Source organism: Leuciscus leuciscus, assembly GCF_965113295.1.
Source record: "Leuciscus leuciscus genome assembly, chromosome: 4".
NCBI classification, from domain to species: Eukaryota; Metazoa; Chordata; class Actinopteri; order Cypriniformes; family Leuciscidae; genus Leuciscus; species Leuciscus leuciscus.
Genome location: NC_138728.1, coordinates 32,349,179 through 32,376,982, shown reverse-complemented (window position 1 = coordinate 32,376,982; position 27,804 = coordinate 32,349,179). Strand labels below are relative to the sequence as shown.

At 39.2% G+C, this 27,804-nt stretch overlaps 1 protein-coding gene across 6 annotated transcripts; it reads left to right on the top strand.

Annotated features, from left to right (window-relative positions):
- Positions 1-1,309: 1,309 nt before the first annotated feature.
- LOC309496798 (uncharacterized protein) lies at positions 1,310-27,804 on the top strand. 6 transcript variants are annotated; one of them, XM_082166919.1, is made up of 9 exons: positions 1,310-1,373; positions 6,398-6,628; positions 12,488-13,614; positions 16,521-16,642; positions 18,910-19,158; positions 19,542-19,916; positions 20,243-20,513; positions 20,666-25,624; positions 26,562-27,804. In XM_082166919.1, the coding sequence occupies exons 4-8, from the start codon at positions 16,568-16,570 to the stop codon at positions 20,809-20,811; spliced, it is 1,116 nt and encodes a 371-aa protein (XP_082023045.1). In that variant the 5' UTR covers positions 1,310-1,373; positions 6,398-6,628; positions 12,488-13,614; positions 16,521-16,567; the 3' UTR covers positions 20,812-25,624; positions 26,562-27,804. The 6 variants fall into 6 exon arrangements, with proteins under 6 accessions (XP_082023045.1, XP_082023044.1, XP_082023046.1 ...); XM_082166918.1 differs by having other exon boundaries at positions 12,488-16,642; XM_082166920.1 differs by having other exon boundaries at positions 12,488-17,956.

Here is a 27,804-nt window from a genome sequence, read left to right as displayed (position 1 = left end):
GTGTTGTTGTTCCGACCTGCGTTCATGTGAATTTTCTCAATCAGGAAATAATTTTTCTGATTATTCTGACACCACATGAATGCAGTCTAATTTAACTAGTGATCACATGCGGTGATGACGCTTCTTACATCAGTTTCGGAGCAAATATTTCAAATCGACAGCTCAGGCATTTTCACACGTATGTTTAAAATATTCTAGGTGACCCCCCCAGTGTGAGTTTTTTAAGGCCACAATAACGCTGTATGACAGATGTATCACTTTTATTTTGTTTTTCTTTAATTATTCAAAATATTCACAAACTACCTGATATTCCAATTCTCAAATATGTGGATGTTAATGTGTTTTTAAAAAGGTGAAATCCAGGTGTTAAAAACCTTTCATAATAGCTGATCTATACTGCGCAAATGGCACCGCCATGTTAGTATGCAGCGCAATTCAGAGAACCGGATCTGTCGGACTTACAAAACGCGAATTCATCCACTTCTCCCGAAGTACATGAAAGTAAGTGGCCGGTGAAGTGGGAGAAGAATAGAGTAAAAAAAGATTACACAATGTGAATCTGATATGATTAAATCACTGCGTCAATTTATAATTGAAAGGATTGTTATTGCCGCTTCCATAGAGGTCAGTGTGTATTTTACAACCTATAAATGTATCATTTGCTAGTACTTTTGTGTATTTAAATGACTGAAACCTAAAATAAATATTATGTGGTTTAAAACACAGAATAGTTGTGAGCGTGAGTTCACACTGAGCGTAACACTGAGCTTGTTTGTCTCTGGCTAAGCGCTAGTTAAAGTGCGAAAGCCCATTTGAATCTGGCAGTTATATGACTTCACTGTACATTCCTAAAATCCTATCCGCTCAAGCGATTAATAATAGTACAATTCTTCGTACAGTAAATTATTTGCTGTAAAATTACTTTAATATGTGATTTAAAAAAAAAAAATAGCAGAGCTTTCTGTGAAGTTCAGCAGGTGTAAATTGTGTCTGAGTGATTTGAATCTCTCTACATATGCTGCAACTCAAATGACATTAAAGACTTGGCTTATTACTTTCATAAAAAAATCATATTTTTTAGATATTTAATACCAATTGTCCGGTATTTTTAGATTCAATTTAAATGTCCACAATGTAATATTAGAAACACATGACTTTTATATGTGTATCTATACTGATGTATGAACTTTGCTATTTTAGCCAGTTGGTTTGGTCATTATTTGCATTTTTATACAATGATGTCTAATATTAATATTATAAATACATATTTATGTAATTTTAGCGTGTGAACAAGACTCTTATTTTGGCCTGGTGATATGACGCAACAAGGCTGCGCCACGCTCCTGCGTCTGTTGTGATTATGCTTAAGAAAGGTTTGTACTTTTAACCATTTAAAGTGTTTAACGTTAAATCGATACAAACCGTTCAATATTACTACTTTACTGTTCTACCTGTATGTGACATTCTAATGGTTTATCAAACATTAGTGAATGTATTTCTTGTGTGTAAAGCGCTTCAACATACGAGTAACAGACACGAGTCTCATTTCGCTCCAGTTCATCATTAACACGAATTCGGATGGAGAAACGGAGCTTTTTTAGTCAATTGAACCAAATGCTTAAATGATTCACTGATTCGAATCGCTCGAATCACCGCACGCTGACGAGACATGCTGGTCAAATCAGTGTAAATGCATATCAGGACAACTTTAACAAACGAACTGCAAATGTGTTTATGAAAGTGTAATATATTAAATGTAATCTACAAATCATTAAATAGCTAGTATTATTCATAACTAAATATGAATTGTCTGAATAACTTGTTTTATTAATTTGTACTAGCGCTAGTTTAGTGTTTTTCTTATTTTTTTATCAGAGGCCTCTTTCAGAAAGGAGGTTTAAGTGGAAGTATATGAAGAGTATATTAACCCTGAAATGAAGGAAACTCTGGGAGGTATGCCAAACCCGAGAAAGCAGAGTAAGTCAAGCCCGTTTCTGAAAGAGAGGTAACTTATACTCAGAATCAGTTACCATGGTAATTTACTCTGTGAACCTAACCTGGTCAGAAGCAGGTTTTCTTCGGTAAACCCAGAGTTTCCCTTTTTAAAGCTTAAGCGGAGTTTAAATACGTCATTCATTCATTCACGCTGCAAAAATGCTTTTTTTTTTTTTACTGAGTCTGTAACTGAATTAAGTGCATTTTACTTAAAGGACAAGTTCGGTATTTTACACTTAAAGCCCTGTTTACAGATCGTTTCTGATGAAATAGAACGGTTAAGATTGAAATTTGGACACATGCTGCTGTCCCGAGAATTTTAGGTTTCTTTCGCTTTCCCCCCCACCTCCACAATGGCTGCATAGGTGCACTGGAACAATCCTTCCTAAAACGCATTAAACTTTTGTTTACAAAGACGTGAAACTCACTGAGTGGTCAGGGGTGTTCACTGATATGCTCACACAAAAATCGCTGCAAAAGATGCTTTCCAACAGGTGTTTTAGCATTCGTTGTAAAACTGTGGACCTATTTTTTCAAAAGCCTTACACCCGTACATTCTTCCGTTGAGAGCTTGAATAATAGACACTCCAGCCCACAAACAACCCCATTTCCGTTTCCGGCGGCAGAGTAATACCGTACCTCACAGCACATCCAATACAAGTCAATGGAGTTGGACAAAAACTACGATAAAACCTGTTGGAAAGCATCTTTTGCAGCGATTTTTGTGTGAGCATTTCAGTGAACACCCCTGACCACTCGGTAGAAATCGGTTTAAATGTGGCGAATCTGATAAATGACATTCACTTGATAACATCTTGCTGCATCCTCGGGGTCGGGGAAGTAACGTAATATTTTGAAATTCCTTTAGGATTTCCAATGTGGTTGGATGCTAGCCTGGGAAAACCCAGACTACTTCAGGTGAATTTTAATTCTCTCTCCAGGATAGTCTGGAGAAGAGCCCATTCAAACTCATTTCTGTGCCGCCGAAATCGCGGCACCAATCAGAAACGTTGGGGGAGGGATTTAAATGATGACGACAGCGCAGCGACGCTGAAGGAGATTTCATTACAAAGATGGATGCCGCCGTGGAACATCGCTCGTTCGAATCAGTTATCGCGTCTGTTTTGAGTGCTTTAAACTTACCGTTTTCGTTAAAACCGGAGCAAAGAACAACACTCGAAGCCTTCATATCCAAAAAAGATGTTTTCGCCGTCTTACCGACTGGATTCGGAAAAAGTCATCTCCTTCATAGATCTGATTGGTTTTAAGACTATCCAATTGCGCCCAGAGGAGTTTGAGCTACGTCGGTTGGTGACGCCCCTTTGGAAATGATTTGTCTACATAGCTTCGCCAGACCCTACACTCAGTTTCAACTGAGAAGGGTCTGGTTTTAACCAGGCTAGCTGGATGCATTAATGACACGCATATTCACATAATCGTACCTTTACCTGATTTAATTGTTTTTATACTTAATTTTTAGTTGCTGCCAAGTTCTCTCTTTTTTTTTTTTTTTTTTTTGCCCGTGGGATACCATTAAAATAAATATTAGATCAATAACTTGCCTTTTAGCCAGTTTTTACCTCTGATATTATAACAAGAATTAAACTTGCATATAGACTCGGAAGTATGCAGACGTCGTCTTGTCGGGTGCTGTTGCAGTGGTGAATCGTAATTTCGGAGTTCCGATTGTAGCAGATTGGGTATTTCCCTCCATTACTCCCCCTGGTGGAGAATGGGAATAATTCCCCCAGCTGTGTCAGATACCGGCTGGTTAATCATTATCATGATTGCACTTATAATAAAAGCAAGACACGTGCCGTTTCTGGTTACTCTCTTGCTTTCCCTTTTTCTACCTTTTCCTGATGGAGTTGTGTAGTTTGGGTCGCTTATTTGTCCTATCTCAGTCGCTACAGTGCAGTGAGGTCATGTTGCAGCATGCAGTCATTTTATATACGGTGTTCTGACACAGTTGGGGGGGCGTGCCTAACGGCGTGCTTCCAGCTCGGAGCCGTGTAAGCACATCTGTAATCGGCAGGACACACGGACCCAAACTACGCTGCTGTTTTTGTCTCCCTTATAAATTTGCTGTGTTTTGTCGATATTTATTTTTATGGAATCTGTAATTTAAGTGGGTTCTCTCTGGGACATCTGAAGGGGGGTATTTGGCCCATCTCCATTTGGGGTGTAGTGTTAAACACATTTGAGTGTGGATTTGTTTCATTGCCTTTGTAGTGTGGGACACTAGCGTGTGGGTGTAGTGAGTGATTACTTACAAGGTGGGTCAGAGATTCTTTCTCCTGTTAGTGTCTTCGATTAAGCCCCAGTCTTTATTGATTTTCTTTCTTTTTGTTTTTCTTTTTTTTAAGTACCTTCTTTTTTGCATTAATTAGCTACAATACAGTATGTTAAGAGGTAAATGTTTGGAAGGTATTTATTAGTGAATGTGGTATTTTTCAATGTGAGAAGATTTTATGTAATAAATCGTTTTTTTATTTTTTTATTGTCAGAACCATCTCAGTCCTCTTTGTGTAGAACGAACCTGTGTTGTCTGAGTATATCCTTGGGTGAAAGTCTCGAGGTGGCGTAGTTGGCTACATTGAAAATCTTATTAGAGTTTATTTAATGTGAACTTCCTTGCTGTCTAGCTTTGCTCTTGTCCCCCACTCTGCCACACATTGATCATGGCTTTTCAAGTAGTGTTGCATGTGCTTTATTAAAGAGTTATTTGAACTAACTCAATTCAGCTGTTCTGAAACCAAAAACTCAGAGTTTCCCATCTCAGGGTAAAGGCGGGCATACACTGTGCAATTTCAGCAAGGTACCTACTCACACTGAACGAATAGATTGCATGCGATGTAAAGCCAAAGCTCAGGATTTATGTGCTCACACTGTACGGTCCGAATGTCGAGCTGCGACTTCACTGCTCACACTATACGTGTGAAATTTGCGTGAATCAGCGCGATAAACCCTCGTGCCGTGTTGCGCCTATAGACAACATCATGTATCCAGAGATATTGTCAAAACAAGCATTAGGTATCAATATCAAGATGATTTAGCATTTCCAATTTATGTATTAAATTATTATTATTATTATTATTGTATTATTAATATTATTAGGGAAGGCCAAGGCTACTTTTATTATTAAATGAGTTGGATATTATAATTAAATTGCCATGCAAAAATAATTTCATAGCGCATCACGGCATAACATGAAAATTGTCTAAAACATTTAGGTCGATTACAATGAATTATAGGCATATAATTCTTTATTAACAGTCTATAATATGTCCGAACACTGCAATAATTCATCAATGAAAATTTAAAACAGCTTTATTTCAAAAACATTGTTTAACAAATTAATAAAAGAGGCAAAGTGTACATCGCAGGTGGCTTGGAAGACGTGGGTAATGGTTAATCCATTTTGCAACACGAACTGGAGGTAAGCAGCAGTAATTTGTAGTTAGCTTGAACTACAGAACTTAAAGATCTCCCTCTTTTCATTATTATATATTTTTTTTTCTGCAGATGAAATGGTTAAACTTCTGTTTTCGCGCAGGCGCAGTGAGGGAAAAAACACTGAGTTTAGGGCAATCGGTTCGTAGCTCTGCTTCAACTCTGCGATATAGTCACGAGGAGCGACCAAAATTTCTAACATGCCAGAAATTCATCCGACCATCCGATTGCCGGTCGTGAGAGGTTAATCGCCTCTAGTTTCCCCCTGTACACTGCACGACAAACGACGCATGACAAAGCTGAAAATCGTTCCGACCCGAAAAATCTAAATCGGATGAAAATCGCACAGTGTATGCCCGCCTTAAGTCAACACGACACCCTTTTCAACTAAAAACGTAAAACTTTGTATGTGTTTGGCTGTTCGTTTACACGCATTTTGGGTGCCTGAAAACACAGACTTTTGAAAATGGGTTTTTTAAAGTGCAAGTTTTGAAAACAGTCTCTGTGTAAACAACAAAAACGTGAATCTGTTAAAACGATGATGTCATGCACATGCGTATTACGTTTTAAGTATATAGTGTTTCATCGCCATCTAATGGCCAGGCAGCAGAATACAGAGTTTTTAGTCGTTTTTGCAGATCTGTGTAAATGGGGAACGTTCTGACAATGGTGTCGTCTGTACGTAGAAAACTCAAATGAAAAACTTCTGTTTTAAGCATATCGGACCAGAGTTGGACCATTTAACTATCACTCTAAACAAATTACAAATATAAATCAGAACTAAATGTGAAGAGTCATTGTAATGCTCATGATTTTGTAGTGGTAGTTTTGTAGTGTTTTTGACTGACTCTCTTACCAGTGCACTGACTACTGAACTAGAGCTGATTGAGACGCACCCAGAGATTTTGGATTTATTTTTCTTTCTGTTAATTATTCTCATCTTAAACAGGACAAACACACAGGAAAAACTCCTGGTGAAGCAGCTGAGATCCACGAGACACTATTATAAAGATGGCGTTTATTAAAGAGGAGAGTGAAGACATGAAGATTGAAGAAACATTCAGTGTGAAACAAGAAGATGAGAAGCAAACAAAGACGGTGTTTATTAAAGAGGAAAGTGAAGACATGAAGATTGAAGAAACTTTCAGAGTGAAACAAGAAGAAACTGAGGAACAAACAGGTTGGTTTCATTCTCAAAGCTAACTCAGTCATGTGATCTTTATTCAAATGTACAGCTCTACAGAAATGAATGAATTTTTTTGAAAAATGTCAAAAAAAAGTGTCAAAGTTTTATTTTGGCGGGTCGCCTCAAGTGGACAGACATTTTGAGATTACATGACCAGACAAAAAGTGTGTTTGACCTGAAGCAGCGCTGCACAGACCGATCGGAGTATGCAGAGTAAATGCGTTAAATATATATATATTTATTTATATATATTTATTTATTTTACTCAAATTTTTTATATCAGTTATGCATTCAGTTAGTTATGTGAATTGGTATGTTTAGTCAGGCTGTAAAAATATAGAGCTGAGTATCATCAGCATAACAGTAAAAACTAATGCCAATGTTCCTACTGATATTTCCCAAAGGTAGCATACAGAGTGAACAGCAACAGAGCTTACTGACATACTGAACTTGTGATCAAAACTTCTACATTTACTTCTACAAATCAATAATGGTCAGATAAGTATGATTTGAACCAGGCTAATGCAGTTACACAAAGGCCAACATAATTTTCGAGTATTTGAAAATTTTCGATAATGTTGTGGTCGATAGTGTCAAATGTAGCACTAAGGTACAGTAACACTAATAGAGAGAACCATAATAGTAGTACCAATAGTAGTTTGATGGTGTTTACCAGCCAGAGCTTGCAAGCTGTTTCAAACTCCTGAAACTAAATCCAAACTAACTTTGTTTGGGACTGATTTTGTTTGAATTCGTCACAATAGTTCAATTTCACTTGAAGAGTATATGGACCTTTAGCCTAGTTGTCATTCAGTTGATTTTAGTCAACAAACTATTATTTGAGGAACAAGACTCTTTTTCTGAACCAACACGCCTTTAATTTAGATACAAACTGAGAGTCCAGGACAATCCTAGTTTAGGAGCCAGGCAGGATGTTTTTTGCTCACTGTTGTAGTGGATTTTTTCCCTAAACCTGACTATCTAGCGTCTGCAAATCGACACTTAATAAATAAATCTGCCGTCTTCAAATCGACACCCATAGCGTCTTCCAATCGACACTTAATAAATAAATCTGGCGTCTTCAAATCGACACCCATAGCGTCTTCCAGGGCCGGAGTGGGGCCACTTTTCAGCCCGGGAGTTTCAGGCCCAAGACCGGCCCACTTTTTCCATGGTGGAATTCCAAATTAGCACTTTTTCTAAATTGGATAAATGAAGCAACAGTTCAGCTATTGTGTAGTTTGTATTAATACCATGGTTCAACAAATAATGTAAAGATTAAATAATAATTCACTTAGACTTTATAAGAAGCAATTGCGACTTTATCACACAATTCTGACTTCATATTTCGCAATTCTGACTTTATAACGCGACTTTATATCACACAATTCTGACTCTATATCTTGCAATTCTGACTTTATAAGCAACTGCAACTTTATTTCACGCAGTTCTGACTTTATATCTTGCCATTCTGACTTTATAAGAAGCAATTGCGACTTTATTTCACACAATTCTGACTTTATATCTCGCAATTCTGACTTTATAACATACAATTGCGACTTTATTTCACAATTCTGACTCTATATCTTGCTGACTTTATAAGCAATTGCGACTTTATTTCACGCAGTTCTGACTTTAGGCTATATCTTGCAATTCTGACTTTATAAGAAGCAATTGCGACTATTTCACACAATTCTGAATTTATATCTCACAATTCTGACTTTATAACACACAATTGCGCCTTTATATCACGCAATTCTGACTCTATCTCGCAATTCTGACTTTATAACACGCAATTGCGACTTTATTTCAGGTAATTCTGACTTTATATCTCGCAATTCTGACTTTATAACACGCAATTGCGACTTTATTTCACACAATTTTGACTTTATATCTCGCAATTCTGAGAAATAAAGTCAGAATTGCGAGCTGTAAACTCGCAATTGTGAGATAAAAAGTCGCAATTATCTTTTAAAATGTTTTATTCTGTGGCAGAAACAAAGCTTCCATACCTCCTGGCCTCTTCCTCCCTGACGCGTACCGTTACGGTAGGGCCGGCCCAGCTATCGGTAAGCGCCGGCGGTGCCGCGGTAGCCTACCTGAGAAAACGTTTTGGAAAAGACGTGTTATGGACCCAACCAACTCTAAAGGAGGGGAGGGGAGAACTCCCTCACATGGTACAACCCATGCAGAGGCTGCGCGCTGCGGTGTCAGAATGCGGAACGTGTGTAGCCTAATGTAACTAACATGACATTGAAATGTGAAAAAAAAAATATATATATATATATCCTCGACCGGCCCAAAAGTGAAGCGGCCCACCGGGAATTCTCCCGATTCTCCCGATTACCCACTCCGGGCCTGGCGTCTTCCAATCGACACTTGATAACCTTTATACTCTAGCTCTCTGCGTCTTCCGTCGACAACTGGCCGAGTCTCTTACTCTAACTTACTTGCTTCCCTAAACTGACCTGCTGCGCAGCAGTAATAACAGACAGACTTTTAGCAAATGTCATTTAAATGCTTTAATTTAGGCCGGAGGATCTCAGACAAATTCCATTGAGAATCCCACCGTAAAACACAGACACAGCAGTTTTTATAGAATCAAGAAAACAAGTAAGACTAACATGTCACCTTCAATATGATTGGTTCAAAAGCCCCAACCTTTTTCCTCTGTCACTGGCACAAGCAAACTCTGTTTTAATGATGACTTCATTTGTTAATCACAAGATCCTAACAGACTGTCTAGTTTCATTTCCCAAACTATGTTATTTATACACACACACGCACACACTCCAGTCACAAGTTTTCCATTGGTTTCGTACAATACATCCTGTTCCAATGTTAGATGTTAAATAAGGTTAGATGTTAGAAACATGGTTAGTTTAATATACATTTTAAAATTTCTACGACACTGTTTATCACAGGGTAAAGTGAACGGTTTTACGTTCATCCTGAGGAGCACTTTCAATGTGAGAATGAGCACACAATAACATGTCAAAATTTAAATTGATTAGCATGCTAAGCTAACTTAGCCGGATAGCTGAAGAGCCATATTATAAAGAATGGCCAATGGTTTGGCATGTTCACCAGTTAAAGGATTAGTTCACTTAAAAAATAAATAAAAATCCTGATAATTTACTCACCCTCATGTTATCCAAGATGTCCATGTCTTTCTTTCTTCAGTCGAAAAGAACTTAAGGTTTTTGAAGAAAACATTACAGGATTTTTCATAATATAATGGACTTCAATGGCAACCAATGGTTTGAAGGTTCAAATGTCTGTCTCAATGCAGCTTCAAAGGTTCAACACGATCCCAGCCAAGAAATAAGGGTCTTATTTAGTGAAACGATCGGTTATTAAAAAAATTAAATATATATATATATATATATATATCGTCGCTGCCCGATGAAACTCACGTATGTCCAAAACGGTTACTTTTCAGGAAGTGAAAAAAACACCGTAATTTCAAAAGCAGTTGAACGTAGCATTGTCATACTTGGTACGGCATCTTTAAATGTAACCATATTCTTGCCAGTGTAATGATATAATCCACATTTGACCAAAATCGAGTTTAAATGGACATACGTGCATATTTTACAGTAACGGTGGTCGATACGCGTTCTTCCGATCATTAATTAGAATGGCCAAGTCGCGTTTCATATTGACAGATGAATAGGCTATGCTCAGTTTATTAAATAGCCTACGTCTCAGTTTATTAAATGTCTCTTGCAAACTATGAAGGGACAATGAATCAACACTCATTGCTGGGCCGGCGCGTCCATATTGGCGAACTAGGCAATTGCCTAGAGCGGCACTTTTGTAAGGGCAGCAAAATGTGTGCCAACCGGGAATGAACAATTCACAAAATAGGCTAGGTTATATGATCATATAATCATACATAATCAGAGAGCCTTTTTCTTTTCGTTTTGAATTATTTCGTTTAAAGACTTTTCAAGCTTTGTGTATTTGATGTATTTCTCATGTCTGTGTGAGGCATACACTGAGTTTCGTTAAGTTAGGATGAGATGCGCTCCAGTTAACGTGCAATGCAAGTGACCGCGCGGGCGCCTCCATGATTATATTGTCTGCTATATATTTGCTTCTTATTTATTAAATCCACTCCAGGCAATTGGTTGATGAAAAATTTATTAAAATTAAGATACAATTTATACAAAACGAAATTCCCTTTAAAGAAAGGTTTTCTACAAAACCAAACTTAATGAAGTGGTCAAAATCATGTTTGACCCGTCTCAAATTGTGCATCCTATTACTCGTGCTGTTCACTTTTCATACTTTTAACAGTATAGTAGACCTACAGACTCTATTTGTACAAATTGCTGCACATTCATTTAATTCTGCATTTTGCACACACAAGTTGAAAGGCTTCAAATCAAGTTCACGGATAATTGTGCGTGCATTTATTAATCATTATGATACTAAAATCATAACAAAGTAGGCTATGCTATGTACAAAAAAATACAGCCATTTCTGTTTTTTTCTTTAAAACAAAAAAACAAGCTGCACCCTTTTTTTTACATTTCATCTTTCATTCCGAAATAGAATAATGAATGAACAAAAAAGTACACGGACCCAACATGTAGGCTATTAGCCTTTTTACCCATTATCAATCTAAATTAATCTCGTTTTTAATTTAACTTAATTTAGTTTTTCTTTATTTAAATTTAGTTTTTCTTTATTTAAATTTCGGGTTTTTCTTTATTTAATTTTCGTTTTTTCTTTATTTAAATGTCATTTTTCTTTATTTAAATTTCGTTTTTTCTTTATTTAAATTTCATTTTTCGTTTTTTAAATTGCGTTTTTTTCTTTATTTAAATTTAGTTTTTCTTTATTTAAAATTCGTTATTCTTTATTTAAATCTACCCTTTACTGTGTCAGTAATTTATTAGTCAGGAAAATATTAGACTAGGCCTACCTTAAAAGTATTGCTTAAGTTAACAGACCCGTGCGTGAACATCTCCACAATAAAAAGTGACAATTACTTCGTCTAGACCATTTACCGGTAAATAACAGTTGTGAATATATTGCGAATATATAATAAACTTGAACAGTTGTCAAAATCAAACGTTTGCTGATACTTTACCTCACAGAGTTATTGGACATACGCGGTTTTCATCGGACAGCGACGATATATATATATATATATATATATATATATACACACAATTATATACTTTTTAACCACAAATGCCTCTGAGATGCTTCACGCATTACGTTGGAAAGGTCACGAAAAAAAATAATAAATAATAATAATAAATTAAAACAAAGATGTCGGACGATTTTGAAGTTGGAGGAGAAAATGAGAGGGAGTTTTTCGCCCTTCCCTACCTTTTTGAACCAGAGTACACAGACAAATAACTTAGATGGAGTGACGCGTGACCTTTCCAACGTGATGACGCAATGCGTGGCACATCTCAGAGATGGTACACAACGGGCATTTGTGGTTAAAAAGTTTATCATTTAAAATTGTTTTAGAAAATGACCAATCGTTTCGTTAGATCAGACCCGTATTTCTCGGCTGGGATCGTGTCGAGCCTTTGAAGCTGAAAGAAAAGAGAAAAATCCTGGAATGTTTTCCTCAAAAACCTAAATTTCTTTTCGACTGAAAAAAGAAAGACATGGACATCTTGGATGACATGGGGGTGAGTAAATTATCAGGAAATTTTTATTTGAAAGTGAACTAATCCTTAAATCACAAGTTATACTAGGCTAACATAGAATAGGTCAACAAATACAAAAAATGGATACGATAATGGCCCCAAAACATTTAGAACCACTGGTCTAAACATTTTGATGTCTGTTGCTTTGTGCCATTAAACTTTTTTTTTACTTTAGATTGGATGCCACTGAAAGAGGAGAGTCAAGAACTGAATGATGTAAAGGAAGAGAAACACCATGATTTCAAAACTGCAGAACAATATTGCTCACAGACTGAAAAGACGTCCTCACAAAAAAGATGTAAAAATACTGGAACTAGAAGTTATTTCACCTGCTTTCAGTGCGGAAAGAGTTTTAGTCAACATGGAAACCTTAAAGACCACATGAGAATTCACAATGGAGAGAAGCCTTACAATTGCCCTCAGTGTGGAAAAGGTTTCACAAAAAAAGAAAACCTTAAAAATCACATGCGAATCCACACTGGAGAGAAGCCTTACACATGCCCTCAGTGTGGAAAGAGTTTCACTGGAAAAGGAAGTCTTAAAGTCCACATGAGACTACACACGGGAGAAACCCCTTACACCTGCCAACAGTGTGGAAAAAGTTTTACACATAAAGCAACAATTAAAATCCACATGAGAGTTCACACTGGAGAGAGCCATTACACATGCCCTCAGTGCGGAAAGAGTTTCAGTCAACCTGGAAACCTAAAAGTCCACATGAGAGTTCACACTGGAGAGAAGCCTTACACCTGCCAACAGTGTGGAAAAGGTTTCTCTGAAAAAGGAAACCTTAAAAAACACATGAGAGTTCACACAGGAGAAAAACCTTTCACCTGTAAACAGTGTGGAATGAGTTTTTCACATAAAGCAACAATTAAAGTCCACATGAGAATTCACACTGGAGAGAAGCCTTACGTATGCTCTCAGTGTGGAAAGAGATTTACACATCAAGGATCCCTTAATGCCCACACAAGAATTCATGCTGGAGAGAAGTCATTCACATGTGGTCAGTGTGGAAAGAGCTTCAGACGTAAAGTAAACCTTAATTGCCACATGAGGATTCACTCAAGAGAGAACAGTTTTATATGTCATCAGTGTGGACTGAGTTTCACAGACAGCAATCACCTTAAGAATCATGTAATAACTCACATTGGAGAGAAGCCTTTCATGTGTCATCACTGTGGAAAGACTCGCTCAAACAAAGCAAACCTAAAGACTCACATGAGAGTTCACACTAGAGAGAGGCCTTACAAGTGTCTTCATTTCACACAGACCTGAAATGTCATTAGCGTCATTCTTCTGGTAAGAAATGTCAGTGTTCTTCAGTGTGACCAAGAGGTTAAGAAAACTGAGAATTTTCAAAAATCATCTGCGCATTTACTCTGGAGGGAGGTTACTTAATTGTGATCAGTATAAAAAATATATTTTTTGTCATCACACTTACCATCACACTTAATAAATCATTCAGATGTGAGACCCTATTTGTGTTCTTTGTGTGAAAAAATGTTGTACTTGCTCAGAAATTTAAAATAGCACCAGTATATAGTATAATTTAAACACAACAGAGTTTAGGTAAAAGGGAGCAGAGCCAGTGATTGTTCTGTAGGCAAACGTCAGTGACTTGAATTTGATGCGAGCGGCAACTGTCAACCAGTGCAATTTTGTGAGGAGAGGAGTGATGTGTGCTCTCTTTGGCTCGTTAAAGACCACTCTAGTTGCAGCATTCTGGATCAGTTGCAGAGGTTTGACAGAGCAAGCTGGAAGACCAGCCAGGAGAGCATTACAATAGTCCAGTCTGGATAGAACAAGTGCTTGGACAAGGAGTTGTGTAGCATGCTCTGATAGGAAGGGCCTGATCCTCCTAATGTTGTACAAGGCAAATCTGCAGGACCGGGCAGTTCTAGCAATGTGGTCTGTAAAGTTCAATTGATCATCAATTACAACTCCAAGGTTCCTGGCTGACCTTGATGGAGTTATGGATGATGAACCTTGCTAAATGGTGAAGTTGTGATGAAAGTGTTGGGTTGGCTGGGACCACAAGCAGCTCTGTCTTTCGCAAGGTTTAGTTGAAGGTAGTGGTCCTTTATCCAGCCAGAAATGTCTGTCAGGCAGGCTGAGATGCAAGCAGCTACCGTCGGATCATCAGTCTGGAATGAGAGGTAGAGTTGTGTGTCATCAGCGTAGCAGTTATTGGAGAAGCCATATTTCTGAATCACAGATCCTAGTGATGTCATGTAGATGGAGAAGAGAAATGGTCCAAGCACTGAGCCCTGAGGCACTCCAGTAGCTAGATGTTGGGTCTTAAGGCCAATTTATACTTCTGCGTCGGGTTCGCGTAGAAGGTACGGCGTAGCATACGCATTGACGTGTACCATACGTCGTACCCTTCGCCGTACCCTGACGCGCACCTCCTCAAAAATGTAACTACGCGTCGCGGCGACGCGGACCGCAAGATCTGTGATTGGTCGGCTGGATAGCATCGCGTTTCCTCCTACGCATTTCCGGAATGATCTTCTGCACTCTGCACCGCCCGCCCGCCATTTTTAAATTCCGAAGATCAGTGAAGAGCCATGGAAACAGACCAAGTGACCGAGAGATTGCTTGAAGAAGTGCGGAAATACAGCCATCTGTATGACTCCTTCAGTCGCCATTGCTCGTAGAAACCTAAACTCAAAACAGCCGCGAGGAATGTAAACACAGTGGAACTGGAACATTAAAACCCACCCGCGCCAACTAGCGTTTCGGCGGTGTAACTGCAGAGCAACACAGACATTCGCAGAAGTATAAATGCTCACGACGGCGTCGCCTACGTGCGTACCCTACGACGTACACTACGGCGTACACTCGACGCAGAAGTATAAATTGGCCTTAAGACACTTCACCCCTACACGATACCCTAAAGGACCTACCTGAGAGGTAAGACTTGAACCATTGGAGTGCGGTTCCCGAGATGCCCTTCGTCTTTAGGATTGACAGAAGGATCTGGTGATTAACTGTGTCAAAGGCAGCAGATAGATCCAGCAGGATGAGAACTGAGGATTTGGAAGCTGCTCTTTGCCAGTCTCAGAGCTTCAATTAAAGAGAGCAGGGCAGTCTCAGTTGAGTGTCCACTTTTGAAACCAGTCTGATTGTTGTCCAGGAGGTTGTTCTGTGTAAGAAAGGAAGAGATCTGGTTGAAAACAACTCGTTCAAGTGTTTTCGCAACGAATGGAAGAAGGGATACCGGTCTGTAATTTTCCAGATGTGCTGGATTTAGAGTGGGTTTCTTAAACAGTGGGGTTACCCGAGCCTGCTAAAATGGGAAAGGTACCAGTGTGAAGAGAGGTGTTGATGATGTGCGTGAGTGCGGGTACAACTGAGGAAGAAATGGCTTGAAGTAGATTAGTGGGAATAGGATCAAACGGACAGGTAGTAGGGCAATTGGAAAGGAGGAGTTTGGAGACTTCTGCCTCTGAAAGCAGAGAGAAGGAGGGTAGAATGTGTGTGTTAGCTGGTAAAATGTGTGTATCAGTTTGTGGATTGGTAAATTGGCTGCTTGATGGTGGTTGTTTTATTTATGAAGAATGTGGCGAAAATCGTCAGCTGTTCGGGTTGATGGAGGAGGAGGAGGTGGTGGAGGGTTGAGAAGAGAGGAGAATGTTTTGAAAAGCATGCTAGAGTCAGAAGAATTGTTAATTTTGTTGTGATAGTAAGTCACTTTAGCAGTAGAGATATTAGCAGAGAAGGAAGAGAGGAGGGATTGATAAAGACCAAGGTCAGTTGGATCTTTCGATTTGCGCCACTTCCTCTCTGCACCCAGTTTAGAACGATGTTCACAGAGAACGTCAGATAACCAGGTTTTACCATGTGCTCCCCTTTGTGTTCCATGTGTCCTATGTTATCATTGGGTAATTGTCTTGATTATTGTTCACAGGTGTTCATTGTTGTTATTAGTGTTGTTATTTGTGTATTTAAGCCCTCATGTTTGCCCTGTTACTTTGACGTTTATTGAAGTAAGTTACAGTCTCTTGTTTCTATGTGCCAGGTCTTTGTTTATTGCCAAGTTAAGTTTTTGTTCCTGTTTATGGTTTGTTTCATGTATTGGATTTTGTTCAAAGTCTGCATGCAGGCTAGAATTGCGAAACATTATTGGATAATTCTTATAATTGACATTTCTCTGGGCCAATCGGAATCTTAGCACTTTTTCTCTTGGCCAATCGGAATCTTAGCACTTGCGCCAGAATCTTGAAGCACACAGCGTCAATTGAGCTCGCCAATGGATGAGACGCCTGGCTACCATGCGAGTCTGATGGAAACTCCTAACATGAAGGAATCTTATGTGAAATTCGAGGTAAGTCAAGCTTTTTGGAGCAAAAACAACAGCTATTTGTTAGCTACCGCTTTTGTATGCGTTATAGTTTACAATAATATTGTATTGTCGTCATACCTATGAATTGCGTTAAGCTATGCTAAAAGTGGTACCGCCAGACCCGGAGATCGGCTGAATGGTTTCCAAAACGGTAAAAAACAATTGTTTTACTCGAGGGGAGGTGGAAAATTAGATTAATTCCCCAAATGGTGGAATATCCCTGTAACGTTAGCTAGGCTTATCGTTAGCCGGGTGCTCTGCCCTGAGTTCCGAGATATACGGCTACTACTCGAATTCTGAGCTACCCTGAATATTAGGTTGTCATGCGCGCTCACGCGTTAGGCAGTCATTCGTGATGTGGGTAAGTTCAATGTGACTGTTTACACAACAGCTGATGCGAGAGTAAGTGTAACATAAAGCAATTTGCAATTTGGCAACTGTGTTAATCTCTTGTTGCATGGGATGCGCCGCATACCTGGTAAACAGTAATTTCTAACAACATAGGGCTATTTAGATCAACAATCTGGCGAGCGTGTTGGTTTAGGCTAACACACCAACAGCAAATTTCTGTATAATAAAGGGCTACATTTTGCATCCATGTCTATCATTTGAAATCTTTACATTGTATTGTAGCTCAGAATTCGAGTAGCCGTATATCTCCAAACACCGATCAGTCCTTGGACCGATGAGATTGGCTAACTTATTCTGTGATTTTCCATTTCAGAATGAGGGAGCTTAATGAGGAGGACTCATTATATATAGCACAGCTAGACTCAGCAAGGAGGTGCAAGTGGAGCTGGGCATGGCTCAAGGTGGAAGTGAAGCAGGAAGTGAAGGGAGTTGCGCATACACTACCACTTTCATAGCCTGGATGCCAGCCGAACTTAGCCCCGCCCACAAAATTTTTAGGTCGGGAAGTTCGGTCTGGACTCGTTCAGTTGAGGAGCTATTATGCCCGAACAAAAATTGTTCGGACCAATCAAATTGTCAGGGCGGGCTTTATACGATGATGGACAGATGAGCAATGTAACGTAATCATCCACGTCACCAACGCGCGCTTGGGTTGAATTCGTTTACAACAAAGATGACTGCCGCTGGAGAATTGTTATTTCACGAGTTCACACTTACAAATAAGTCAGATAGAATAAATGCATATTTGGTATGCTGTCCGAGGAGAGGCTCCGGCCTCGGTATTCGGCCCGAACCCAAAGTAGGCTACTCCCCCCGTATTCCTGGCTGTGAAAGAACAAGCCGAGAGTGAGTGGAGGGATGCTGAAAACTGTCAAGGAATGTTAGGTGAGTTGACAAAGTGAATAAATATATGCTTCCTCTCATGCTGATAGTGTAGACCGTAGACGGTCATTGTTTGATGACAAGTTGATTGGATTGATTATTTGAACGTGCTCCTCTCGAACTTTGTTTATAAAACATTATGTGTAGATTCCGCCATCGCTTCTGTTATAGAAGATATCAACAGCGCATTAATTTTAAAAGAAGAACAGAGAACCACGATCAAGGCATTTGTCGATCGGAAACATGAATGAAAAACATACGTCACCTACTCCGTTGCTCTGATTGGTTATAGGTCTATCCAATTGAGTGCAGAGGTATTTTCCTTCCTGGTTCGGTTGAAACACGCCCCATAATGAAAGCCCAATGGAGCAGTATCAGACTCATATTCTGACTAGAATCTGAGTATGACGACGTCAGGCTACCACTTTCATTGACTTTCAAAAAAGTAGATAAGGCAGGACATGCCAAATGTACCTTATGTACAAAAGAGATCAACTATGCCAAGAAGGGGGTGCATGCCCTAACACTGTGACACAGCCAAACACAAAGAGAAAGTGTTTAGCATTTTGACAAACAGGGCTATTCGTAGTCCCCCTGAAAATGCCGTTCCGGAGACCCAAGGACCAGAAGCAATGGGAGAGAGGGAAATTGCCTGTGTCCATGTTTCAGCGTGTTGCGAATGCAGATGTTTAGTACCTAGCTACTATTTATACAGAAAATTTAATGAATTGTTGGTTGAATTTACATTATGAACACTAGCACTTTGAGATTGTTTATTCAATGTAAAGAGCACTACATATAAAATGCATTATTATTATAATTATTGAACAGATGTATTTTGAGATTCATTACATATCAGCCATACAATATGGAGACACACTGTTTTATCATAGTAGACCTATGTAGGATAGTTTGCAAGGTTACATTTTAATGATTTTAATTTGCTTTGCTTTCAGGCAATGGTTCTTGGCACTTTGGCGGAGCACTCACTGCCATTCACAATGGCCCCCGTCATCGTCAACCTTCCACAGACGCTGGCCGAGGACAAAGTGGCACTCAGTCGTATGAAGCTGTCACGAACATCAGCAAAGTACAAAATGGTTCACGGCCTGGGGAAGACATTCTCCGACCGCATCCTCAGCAACACTAGGAAGTTACCATTCTCACTCAATCTTGATGAGGCCACCTCAAGTAGTGACAAAAAGGTAATAATAGTATTAATAGTAATTCCTAGTATTTATACAGTGCTTTTGACACCTAAAGCAATTAAAGGAGAATGCTGGCCATTTTTAACCCACCCGAGTGCTGTCATTAGGAAAAATAACGAGAACATTTGGCCACAATATTTACCGAGTATCAGAACGGCAGCTAAAGCGAACCTATAGGGACAGACATAACCGAAAGGGAAACTTAAGGATGTCTGTCCCCATAGGTTCGCTTTAGCTGTCGTCCTGATATTCGGTCAATATTGTGCAAAAAAATTCTCGTTATTTTTCCTACTGACAGCACTCGGTAACCTCAATCAACAGGGATATGAGTTAAAAACGGCCGACGTTCTCCTTTAACAATGGTCTTCTCATTTATACAGGTGCTTTCCATTTTGGTCAGCTATTATAACCCAGAGAGGAAGGCTGTTGATATGGAGCACCTTGGGTCGTTTGAAATAGTTAAGGTCACCGCAGCAATCCTGGAGAATGTCCTGGACACGTTTTTCACAGACAACGATATCCCGTGGTCCAACTTGGTGAGCGTGATGATGGATTCCTGTGCGGTGATGCGAGGCAGCAAGATGGGCCTGGAAACCAGAGTGCGACACAACAACTGCCCACAGCTTCTAGATATTGACGGTTACTCGTGCCATCACATTCATAATGCGTCAAAGAGATTTTACAGTCCTTTCAACGGTCATCTAGAACAGCTCTTCAGTGACCTTCATGTTGATCACAAGTGGGCTTCTGACCAGGTAAATTCATACAGGAGTGTAGAGCAGTTGTATAGCTCTTTTCCACTTTGACAGCACTCAATGGCCTCTTATTCACCCATTCACTCCCACTCACACACCAATGGCAGCAGCTGCCATGCAGCTAGCCTGCTCATTAGGAGCAATTTGGGTTTCACTCTCTTGCCCAAGGACACATTTTGACATGTGGGCAGGAGGAGACAGGATTTGAACCGCTGACACTTTGGTCATTTGATGGCCATTAGATGGCCTTATTATTGTCCTCTGATTCATGAATATCATATGGGACTGAATCATATCTTGACATAACATGTGTTTCTGTTTGTCAGCGGGCTTACCTCCAAGAGATCTGTGAATACATGAACATTCCTGGATCAACTCCAAAGAGATTCATCGAGCATCGTTGGCTGTCATGTTATGATGTTGGACTCAGCACTCAGACCATGCTTCCTGCTTACAAGGTCCTGTACTTTTTGTTCATGGATGAAGAAGACAAGGCTCTATACAAAGAACCTTTGGAACAACTCTATGCTGCTCACCATGTGAATGAAAAGGCCCAGAGGCGCATTCAGTCTCTTCACAAGGACCTCAGCGGGAAAGGTAAATCAGTCCATTGCGGATGTAGATTGGCTGGATAATGTGGACAAATTAATGGGAATATCTATGTTGTGTCAACATTGGCCTGCATGTTCACTATCTGACATTTGCTTTGGTAAATCAACAAACAAGAGCTTTGATATATTCTCTTCCAGGAATGACACAGCAGGGCAGAGACCGAAAGCGGCGGGTGGTCAAGAAACTGTGGCATGAAGACACCAAAACAGAGCTCCACCTCTGTGTCTACACAGGTGTCCTGGCTATTCTGAAAGAATACGTCATGGTGTTCCAGATATATTGAAATACTGTTTCACAACTATGTTGTGTCATAAAGCTTGGATAGTTTGATCAGATTGATCAGCGGAAACGATTTTTGCTTGTTTGGGATCTGACTGGCCAGCGTATTTGAAAAAGTACAGCAAATTTTGATGTCTTTTTGACATTTTTCCCCTGAGTGAAACGATCGAGGCTAACAGCAGTCTCAACTAGAACAACAAGCGCGCAAGTCATGTGTCACTTAAGCCGTGTTTCCACCGCAGGAACTTTGCCCAGGAACTAGGAACTTTGGGCTGGTACTCGATGTGTTTACACCGCAGGAACCAGGGTCTAAATGAAGTTCCGGGTAAATATTTCCCCCTCCGATAGTCCCTGCTCATGATGTAGTACTTTTTCAAAGTTCAGGAACTTTCAGGGGTGGGACTTGTGTGCTGCACAAGCTGATTGGTTGTGTTCACGCCGCATTTTGGTTGGATGACTCCACGCAGCATTTCTTTATTTTTAACCTCCCTTTTTAAAAAATCTATTGCGGTTCGTGTCGTGGCTTCATGCAGTAAGAGTTGTCTGTCTGCAAATATGGAATTTAATAAAAAAAAAACTGGTGGACTGGCGACGAGTTTCAGGCTTTATTAAGGGTATTTGTGGAAGAGGAAACTTTCTGCGCGTTCGTCCCAGCCATCTCACGGTCAATGTCCGCAATAGCTGATAACATGAGCTCAGATTTCTGATCATTAAACCAACACAGAGCAAAAGATGGCGGTAGCGGCAGCAGGTAGCAGGAGCTTGGCAGGCGCTGATCTTTCACCTGCCCTAAAGACATCTGGGAAGCCGCCTTATATAAGAACAACTGCCGTAACAATCTGGACATTGTGGCCATTGACAAAAGATATCAATGCCCGGGTTTTAAGTGTGCTAATTGTGTTGCTTTACCTGATGACTCTCACCACTACGCAAATGTTTGGGAGCTGGGTAGCTGCTCGTGAACGCTCAACCTTACTTGGCGGTGTGCCAAAGACGCTCGCTGCTCCCCTGGACTCGTGGAGCCAGTATCTAATCTACTCTAACGTACTGGACGGTGGGCGAGCCGTTTGCCAGGATGATCACCGCGGTCAGCTACGCGCACGGAGAGTGGCTCGTCACGCAAAAGTTCAGCGAGGAAATGCGACGATTCTTTGCATTTTGCTACTACTATGCGGGGATGTTCATGCAAATCCTGGCCCTATGGTATTACAACATTCACCGCAGCTGAATACATCCACGGCAACACCAGTGACCTCCATGCTACAAGGTAACATCTTAGCATGTTGTGCGTCCAAAACTGCAGAACTCAGCTCGCTGCAGACTATTGTCACCTCCAAACAACGAAACACTAAACTTTTTCAAACAGTTAATCATGCATCGGTACTATGGAATCCTAAAACAAAACCGAAAGGAATATTTGGCGGACATATAAATATACGTAGTGTGATTTCAAAAACGGAACAGTTGGAACATTTACTTTTGGACTCAAATCTTGATTACCTGTGTCTTACAGAGACTTGGTTAACTTCCATGACTCCTTTATCCGTGTTTACAATTCCTGGATATAATGTTTACAGACGGGACAGAGGGAAGGGGAAAGGAGGTGGAGTCTTAATCTACGTGAAAGACAGCATCGATAGTCATCAAATAGACATTCCAGTGCAAACCTTGGAGTGCGTCGGTGTTACTATAACCCTTTCAGAACAAATGTCATTCATTTTACTTGCTGTATATCGACCACCAAATGCAACAAATTAATTTTATCTTGGCTTAGCTGAAATTCTTAAAAAATATGAAAGAAAAAAAACTCTGTTAATGGGTGATCTGAATATAAACTGGCTTGATAAAATAAGAAAGAAAAAACTTAAGGATATCACAAACTCGGTACAAATGACTCAAATGATAAACAAGCCAACTAGACTAACAAAAAACTCCCAAACTTTGATTGATCTCATATTTACAAATAAACCAGATAGGGTTACCAAAACATACAATTTAATAACAGGTTTGTCAGATCACAACCTTACTTTAGTTGCTAGAAAAATAAATAAATCCAGGTACAGGGACAAACAGCAAATAAAAAATCTAAATAAAATTCTCCATATTCCTAAGAGAAATCAAATTGCACTGATGAATGATCTAAATGAAATAGATTGGGAGTGTAAAGTTGATAGTAAAGGCTGTGAGTATACATGCAATAATATTACTTTAACTTTACAGGAGACCGTTACCAAATATACAGAATTAAAGAGAAACAAAACTAATAAAAAGAAATTGCCATGGTTTGGTAGCTCTCTTTGGGATCTAATGAAGCAGAGAGACCTGGCACTTAAAACCTCTTTCTTAAATTAAAATTGACCACTGATCATTATGTATATAAAAGTCTAAGGAACAAAGTTACCACACAGCTTAGAAAAGCCAAGGCAAACTTTTATTTAAATTTGATTAAAGATGCAAAAGGCAATAGTAAACTTCTTTGGAAAAGTATGGATAAATTACTTGGAAAAGAAAAAACAAATTGTGATAATGTACAACTTAAAATAAACGGAGTTATTCAAAAGGACAATACAGAGCTGGCAACACATTTTAATGATTATTTTTTAAATTCTGTGCGGGATCTGGCAGATACGTTCCCGAAATCAATTTGTGTATATAACTTTAATTGTGATGAGTCATTCTTTAAATTATCTCATGTAGATGAAGGGACAGTTTTGAAAGTAATATCACACTTAAATAATAGTAAATCTAAAGACATTTTTGCCATTGATTCTGTGTTTTTAAAAGAGCACAAGGAAATTTTAACTCCAGTGTTAACTAAGGTTATAAATCAGTCTATAAATGAAAGTATCTTTCCTACAGCTTTGAAAACAGCTATAGAAAAGCCTATACACAAGTCAGGAGACAAGCTCCAAGTTTCTAACTATCGACCTATAAGCATCCTTCCCACTATCTCCAAAGTCTTTGAAAAAGTAGTTGCAGCTCAGCTAGTGGAACATCTTGATTACAATGCTGCATTACATCCTCTCCAGTTTGGTTTCAGAAAACGATACTCAACGGAGACAGCATGTTGCTATTTAATAGAGGAAATAAAATCAAGTCTGGATAGCGGAGGAGTTGTAGGGGCTGTCTTTCTTGACTTGCGTAAGGCATTCGATACAGTAAACCATGACCTACTGATAGATAAATGAACACATTTCTCTATTAGTACAAGTACAATTAATTGGATTCAATCTTTTCTCAGTGCAAGGCAGCAGTGTGTATCTATAAATAATGTATCATCTCCCTTACGAGCATGCACTATGGGTGTGCCACAGGGCTCTATATTAGGGCCCTTGTTGTTTTCTCTTTATATGAATGATTTTCCATCTGTGTGTATTAATGCTAAAATGATAATGTATGCTGATGACACAGTGGTGTACATCCATGGTAAAACTGTTAAGGATGTTGCCCGAAAGTTAACTGAGGAAATGGAAAAGATTTCCATTTGGCTGAAAAACTCTCATTTAACTTTGAATGTTGACAAAACGGTTTCTATGTTTTTCACAAACTGCCGTAAGTTATCACTATGTAAAACTGAACCAAAAATCATAATTGAAGGTCAGGAAATTTCAAGGGTTTACCAAATTAAATATTTAGGAGTCATTCTTGACCCAAATTTAAATTTTAAAAAACATATTAAAAAGATAACTAACACGTTGAAAATGAACATAGCACATTTTAGATATATTAGAAACTCTTTGACCATAGATGCATCTAATTTATATCTAAATGCGATGATATTTCCGCACTTTCGTTACTGCATTACGAGTTGGTCACAGGCATGTAAAACAGTATTAAGGCCCCTGGAATCATTGTACAAAAGCTCTCTTAAGGTTCATGACAAGAAATCTCGGTTATTTCACCACTGTCATATTCTTAAAAAACATAGTATATTAAGTTTTGAAAACATAATCATATATTCAAATCTCTGTCTTTTGTTCAAGATAATAAATGGTACAGCAGCTCCTCCGTTAAAAAAGTTTATCTCACTGAGTTCAGAAATTACATCTCGGGCCACTCGGTCGACTGTTCGGGGTGAGTGTAGGATTCCTCAGTGTAAAACAGCATTCGGCAGCTCAGCTTTCTCAAGTATGGCCATCAGACAGTGGAATAAGTTGGCAACAGAGCTGACCACATGTGTAAATAAAAATAAAAAAATTCACATCGGGCCAAAAAAGGGCTACTTTTAAAACAAACATGTTCACATAATTTATTGTAATTGATGTGTATGTGAGAGTGTATTTGTAAATGAATGCTGAGGAATGAATGAAGGGTGTGTTCATTTTAATGCTGTTTTTGGGATAAATGTATTAAGTATCATGTATTATTATAAGATTTTATATGTTAACATCAGCCTGCCCAGGGACTACAGGTGAAAATTAGCACAAGTGCTATAACCTGGTAAAATGCATCTCTCCTTTTTTTAAGGTTAATGTATATTTTACATTGTCCCTGTTTTAAATAAATAATAAAAAAATAAACATACAAATTTTATATCTAACGTTAGCATTACGAGCTTACTGAACACGCTTTATCAGTGCTCGTCTCTTTTCTGCCACAGCTTTTATTATTAAGTCATTATGTTTACACATTGTCATCTATTGCAAGGCACTCCAAACCATGTTACAAATTTACTATAACAGGATTGAAATAGCACTTTGAGGTTAGTAACAAACAACTATTTACAAGACTATTCACTATTTATGATTGATAGACGAGGTTCAGGCTTTTTTTTAAACGTATTTGCGAAAGAGGACATTTTTGCGCGTTCGTCCCAGGTAGGGTGACCAGATGAGATTGGCTGAAATTCGGGACGGGGGGGGGGGGGGGGGGTCTATGGGTCTGGGGTGACGGGATGGGGGGCTTCTATGATATTAGACTACGTAGCCTATAATAAAAGATAATGAATTTCAAACCAGAACCAAACATATTTTTATTCAAAGATCAACAGTCTGTCATTATTCTTTAGTCTGCCCCCCCCCCCCCCCCCCCCCCCAAAAAAAAACAATGACTGTTGTAAGTAAATCAGATCTTTCAGTATAGCCTAACGCTAATAAGCTTAAACGAAAATAACGAGATAATTGTGTAGTCAAGTATTTTTTTGCAGTGCCGCGAACAATCAATCACTCCTTTACGCGTGCAGCAGTGACTGTCCTCGCGGCTGCAGCAACTTGCGCTCTAATAATAGGCAAAATAGGCTACAGAATAAGAATAATTCGTTCTGTATTGACAGGTGCAATATTTGAAAATCGCATTGAAAAATTGAATATCTGCATTTATGTAAAAACAAACTTTCAAACATCAAAATGTCATTTATTAATATGTTTTCATGTCAAAATGACATACAAACATCTTTTCCTATTCTATTTTGCCTGGAAACGCTTCCAACACGCTTGCGTGTCGCATGAAAAATAGGCGTCGGTTCTATTTCCGCGCGGCTCGAGGTGCGCCTGAGGCGCGTGTCACGCAGGCAGTGTGCAAGCTCTAATCTGTTAACAGGGGAGCCGAAATAAAAACGGACACGCCACGCAGCCAGTGTGTCGCCGGCCTCAACCTCCGCAGACAGTTTTTAATGTTTATCAGACAATAACTACTCAAGATTTTGCTTTAGTATAATTTTCGGGACAATTAGGGCCAGATTTGGGATTCGGGACAACAGTTTAGATTTCGGGACTGTCCCGAATTTTTCGGGACGTCTGATCACCCTAGTCCCAGGCATCTCACAATAACTGATAACGTTGTCTAATTTTATACGCATACGAGCTTTCTGAACACGCTTTAGTATCAGTGCTCGTCTATTTTGTTTTGTTAATTACCTCGTTAGTAAACCAATACATAACTGCAGCACAGTTTGAATCTCCTCCATACTTGTTATAAATGTGACGCTCAAAACTGATTACTGTCCGTCGCAGACTGGGAGGAGCAGTTGCGCGCAGTTTACCTTCCCGGTACTTTAGACCACGGTGTAAACGCAGAAAGATACCGATCTGGGGCAAAAAAAGTTCCTGGGACAAATTGTTCCGGGTAATTTCGGTGGAAACGCGGCTTTAGTGTGCCAACCAACCAACAACCTCCCCCTCCACCCTCTCCTCCCTCTCCCCTCTCCTCCCTCTCCCCTCTGTCTTACCCTGAAAATTCACCTCAAAACGCAAAAACAAATTTTTTTTAGAACTTCAATGGGAAATAAAGACTAACCAGACAAATAACAAAATCTGTTCTGTCTTGTGACAAAGTTTCATGGTTCAATTTTGTCCCGTTTCAGAGAAACGAGAGTGTCAAAATTGCCCTCTATATCTAATGTCTATTTCTAATTTAAATACAATGATGACCTGCCATAGTTTAATCTGTCCCACCTCAGTTTTATAATGACCCTAAAAGATCACTAACGTTGTTTATTTGCACAATTGTATTGGCAAAGCATCTGTCAATCGAAAAGAAAACAAAATCGTGATTTAGCTTAGTGCGCTTATCACACAATAAAGGCTGTGATCTAATTAAATTGGTTGCAGCGGGTTTTCACAGTGCGAAGGGCACTGTCCACGCAAGCAGCTATTGATTCGCAAGCTCCATCACTGCATGTGTTGTGAGTTTAACATGCATTTGACTACTCCTGTGTATCCAATTTATTTTTGCATACATTTTGTTCTTGCATTGATATTACATTTGTAGCAGTTTTGCACTTTGACAGTCAGTTTGAGACAGACTATATTTGAGTGTTGTGTGTATCTTTGGATAGTGTTCAAAGAATAGAAGTGTTTGCACATATTGTACTCTGTGTTTTTCCTCTTTGCACGAGTGCATTGCATGATATAGCATATATGGAGTCTCTTCTGAACAATTGTAGTTATCACACCATTACATCCTCATCTATCTCAAGGTTGTGGTTCATTCACACCTTTTCTCGTACATGGTATAAGCGGAAGGCTTTCAATAAAGATTTAACTTTGAGTGAACTACA

Excerpts from the sequence above, each read along its gene's own strand:
- LOC309496798 (XM_082166915.1), top strand. The coding sequence starts at position 6,460 with ATGGCGTTTATTAAAGAGGAGAGTGAAGACATGAAGATTGAAGAAACA. Across the intron at positions 6,629-12,487 it reads AGAAACTGAGGAACAAACAG|ATTGGATGCCACTGAAAGAG; the intron begins GTTGGTTTCATT and ends TTTTTACTTTAG.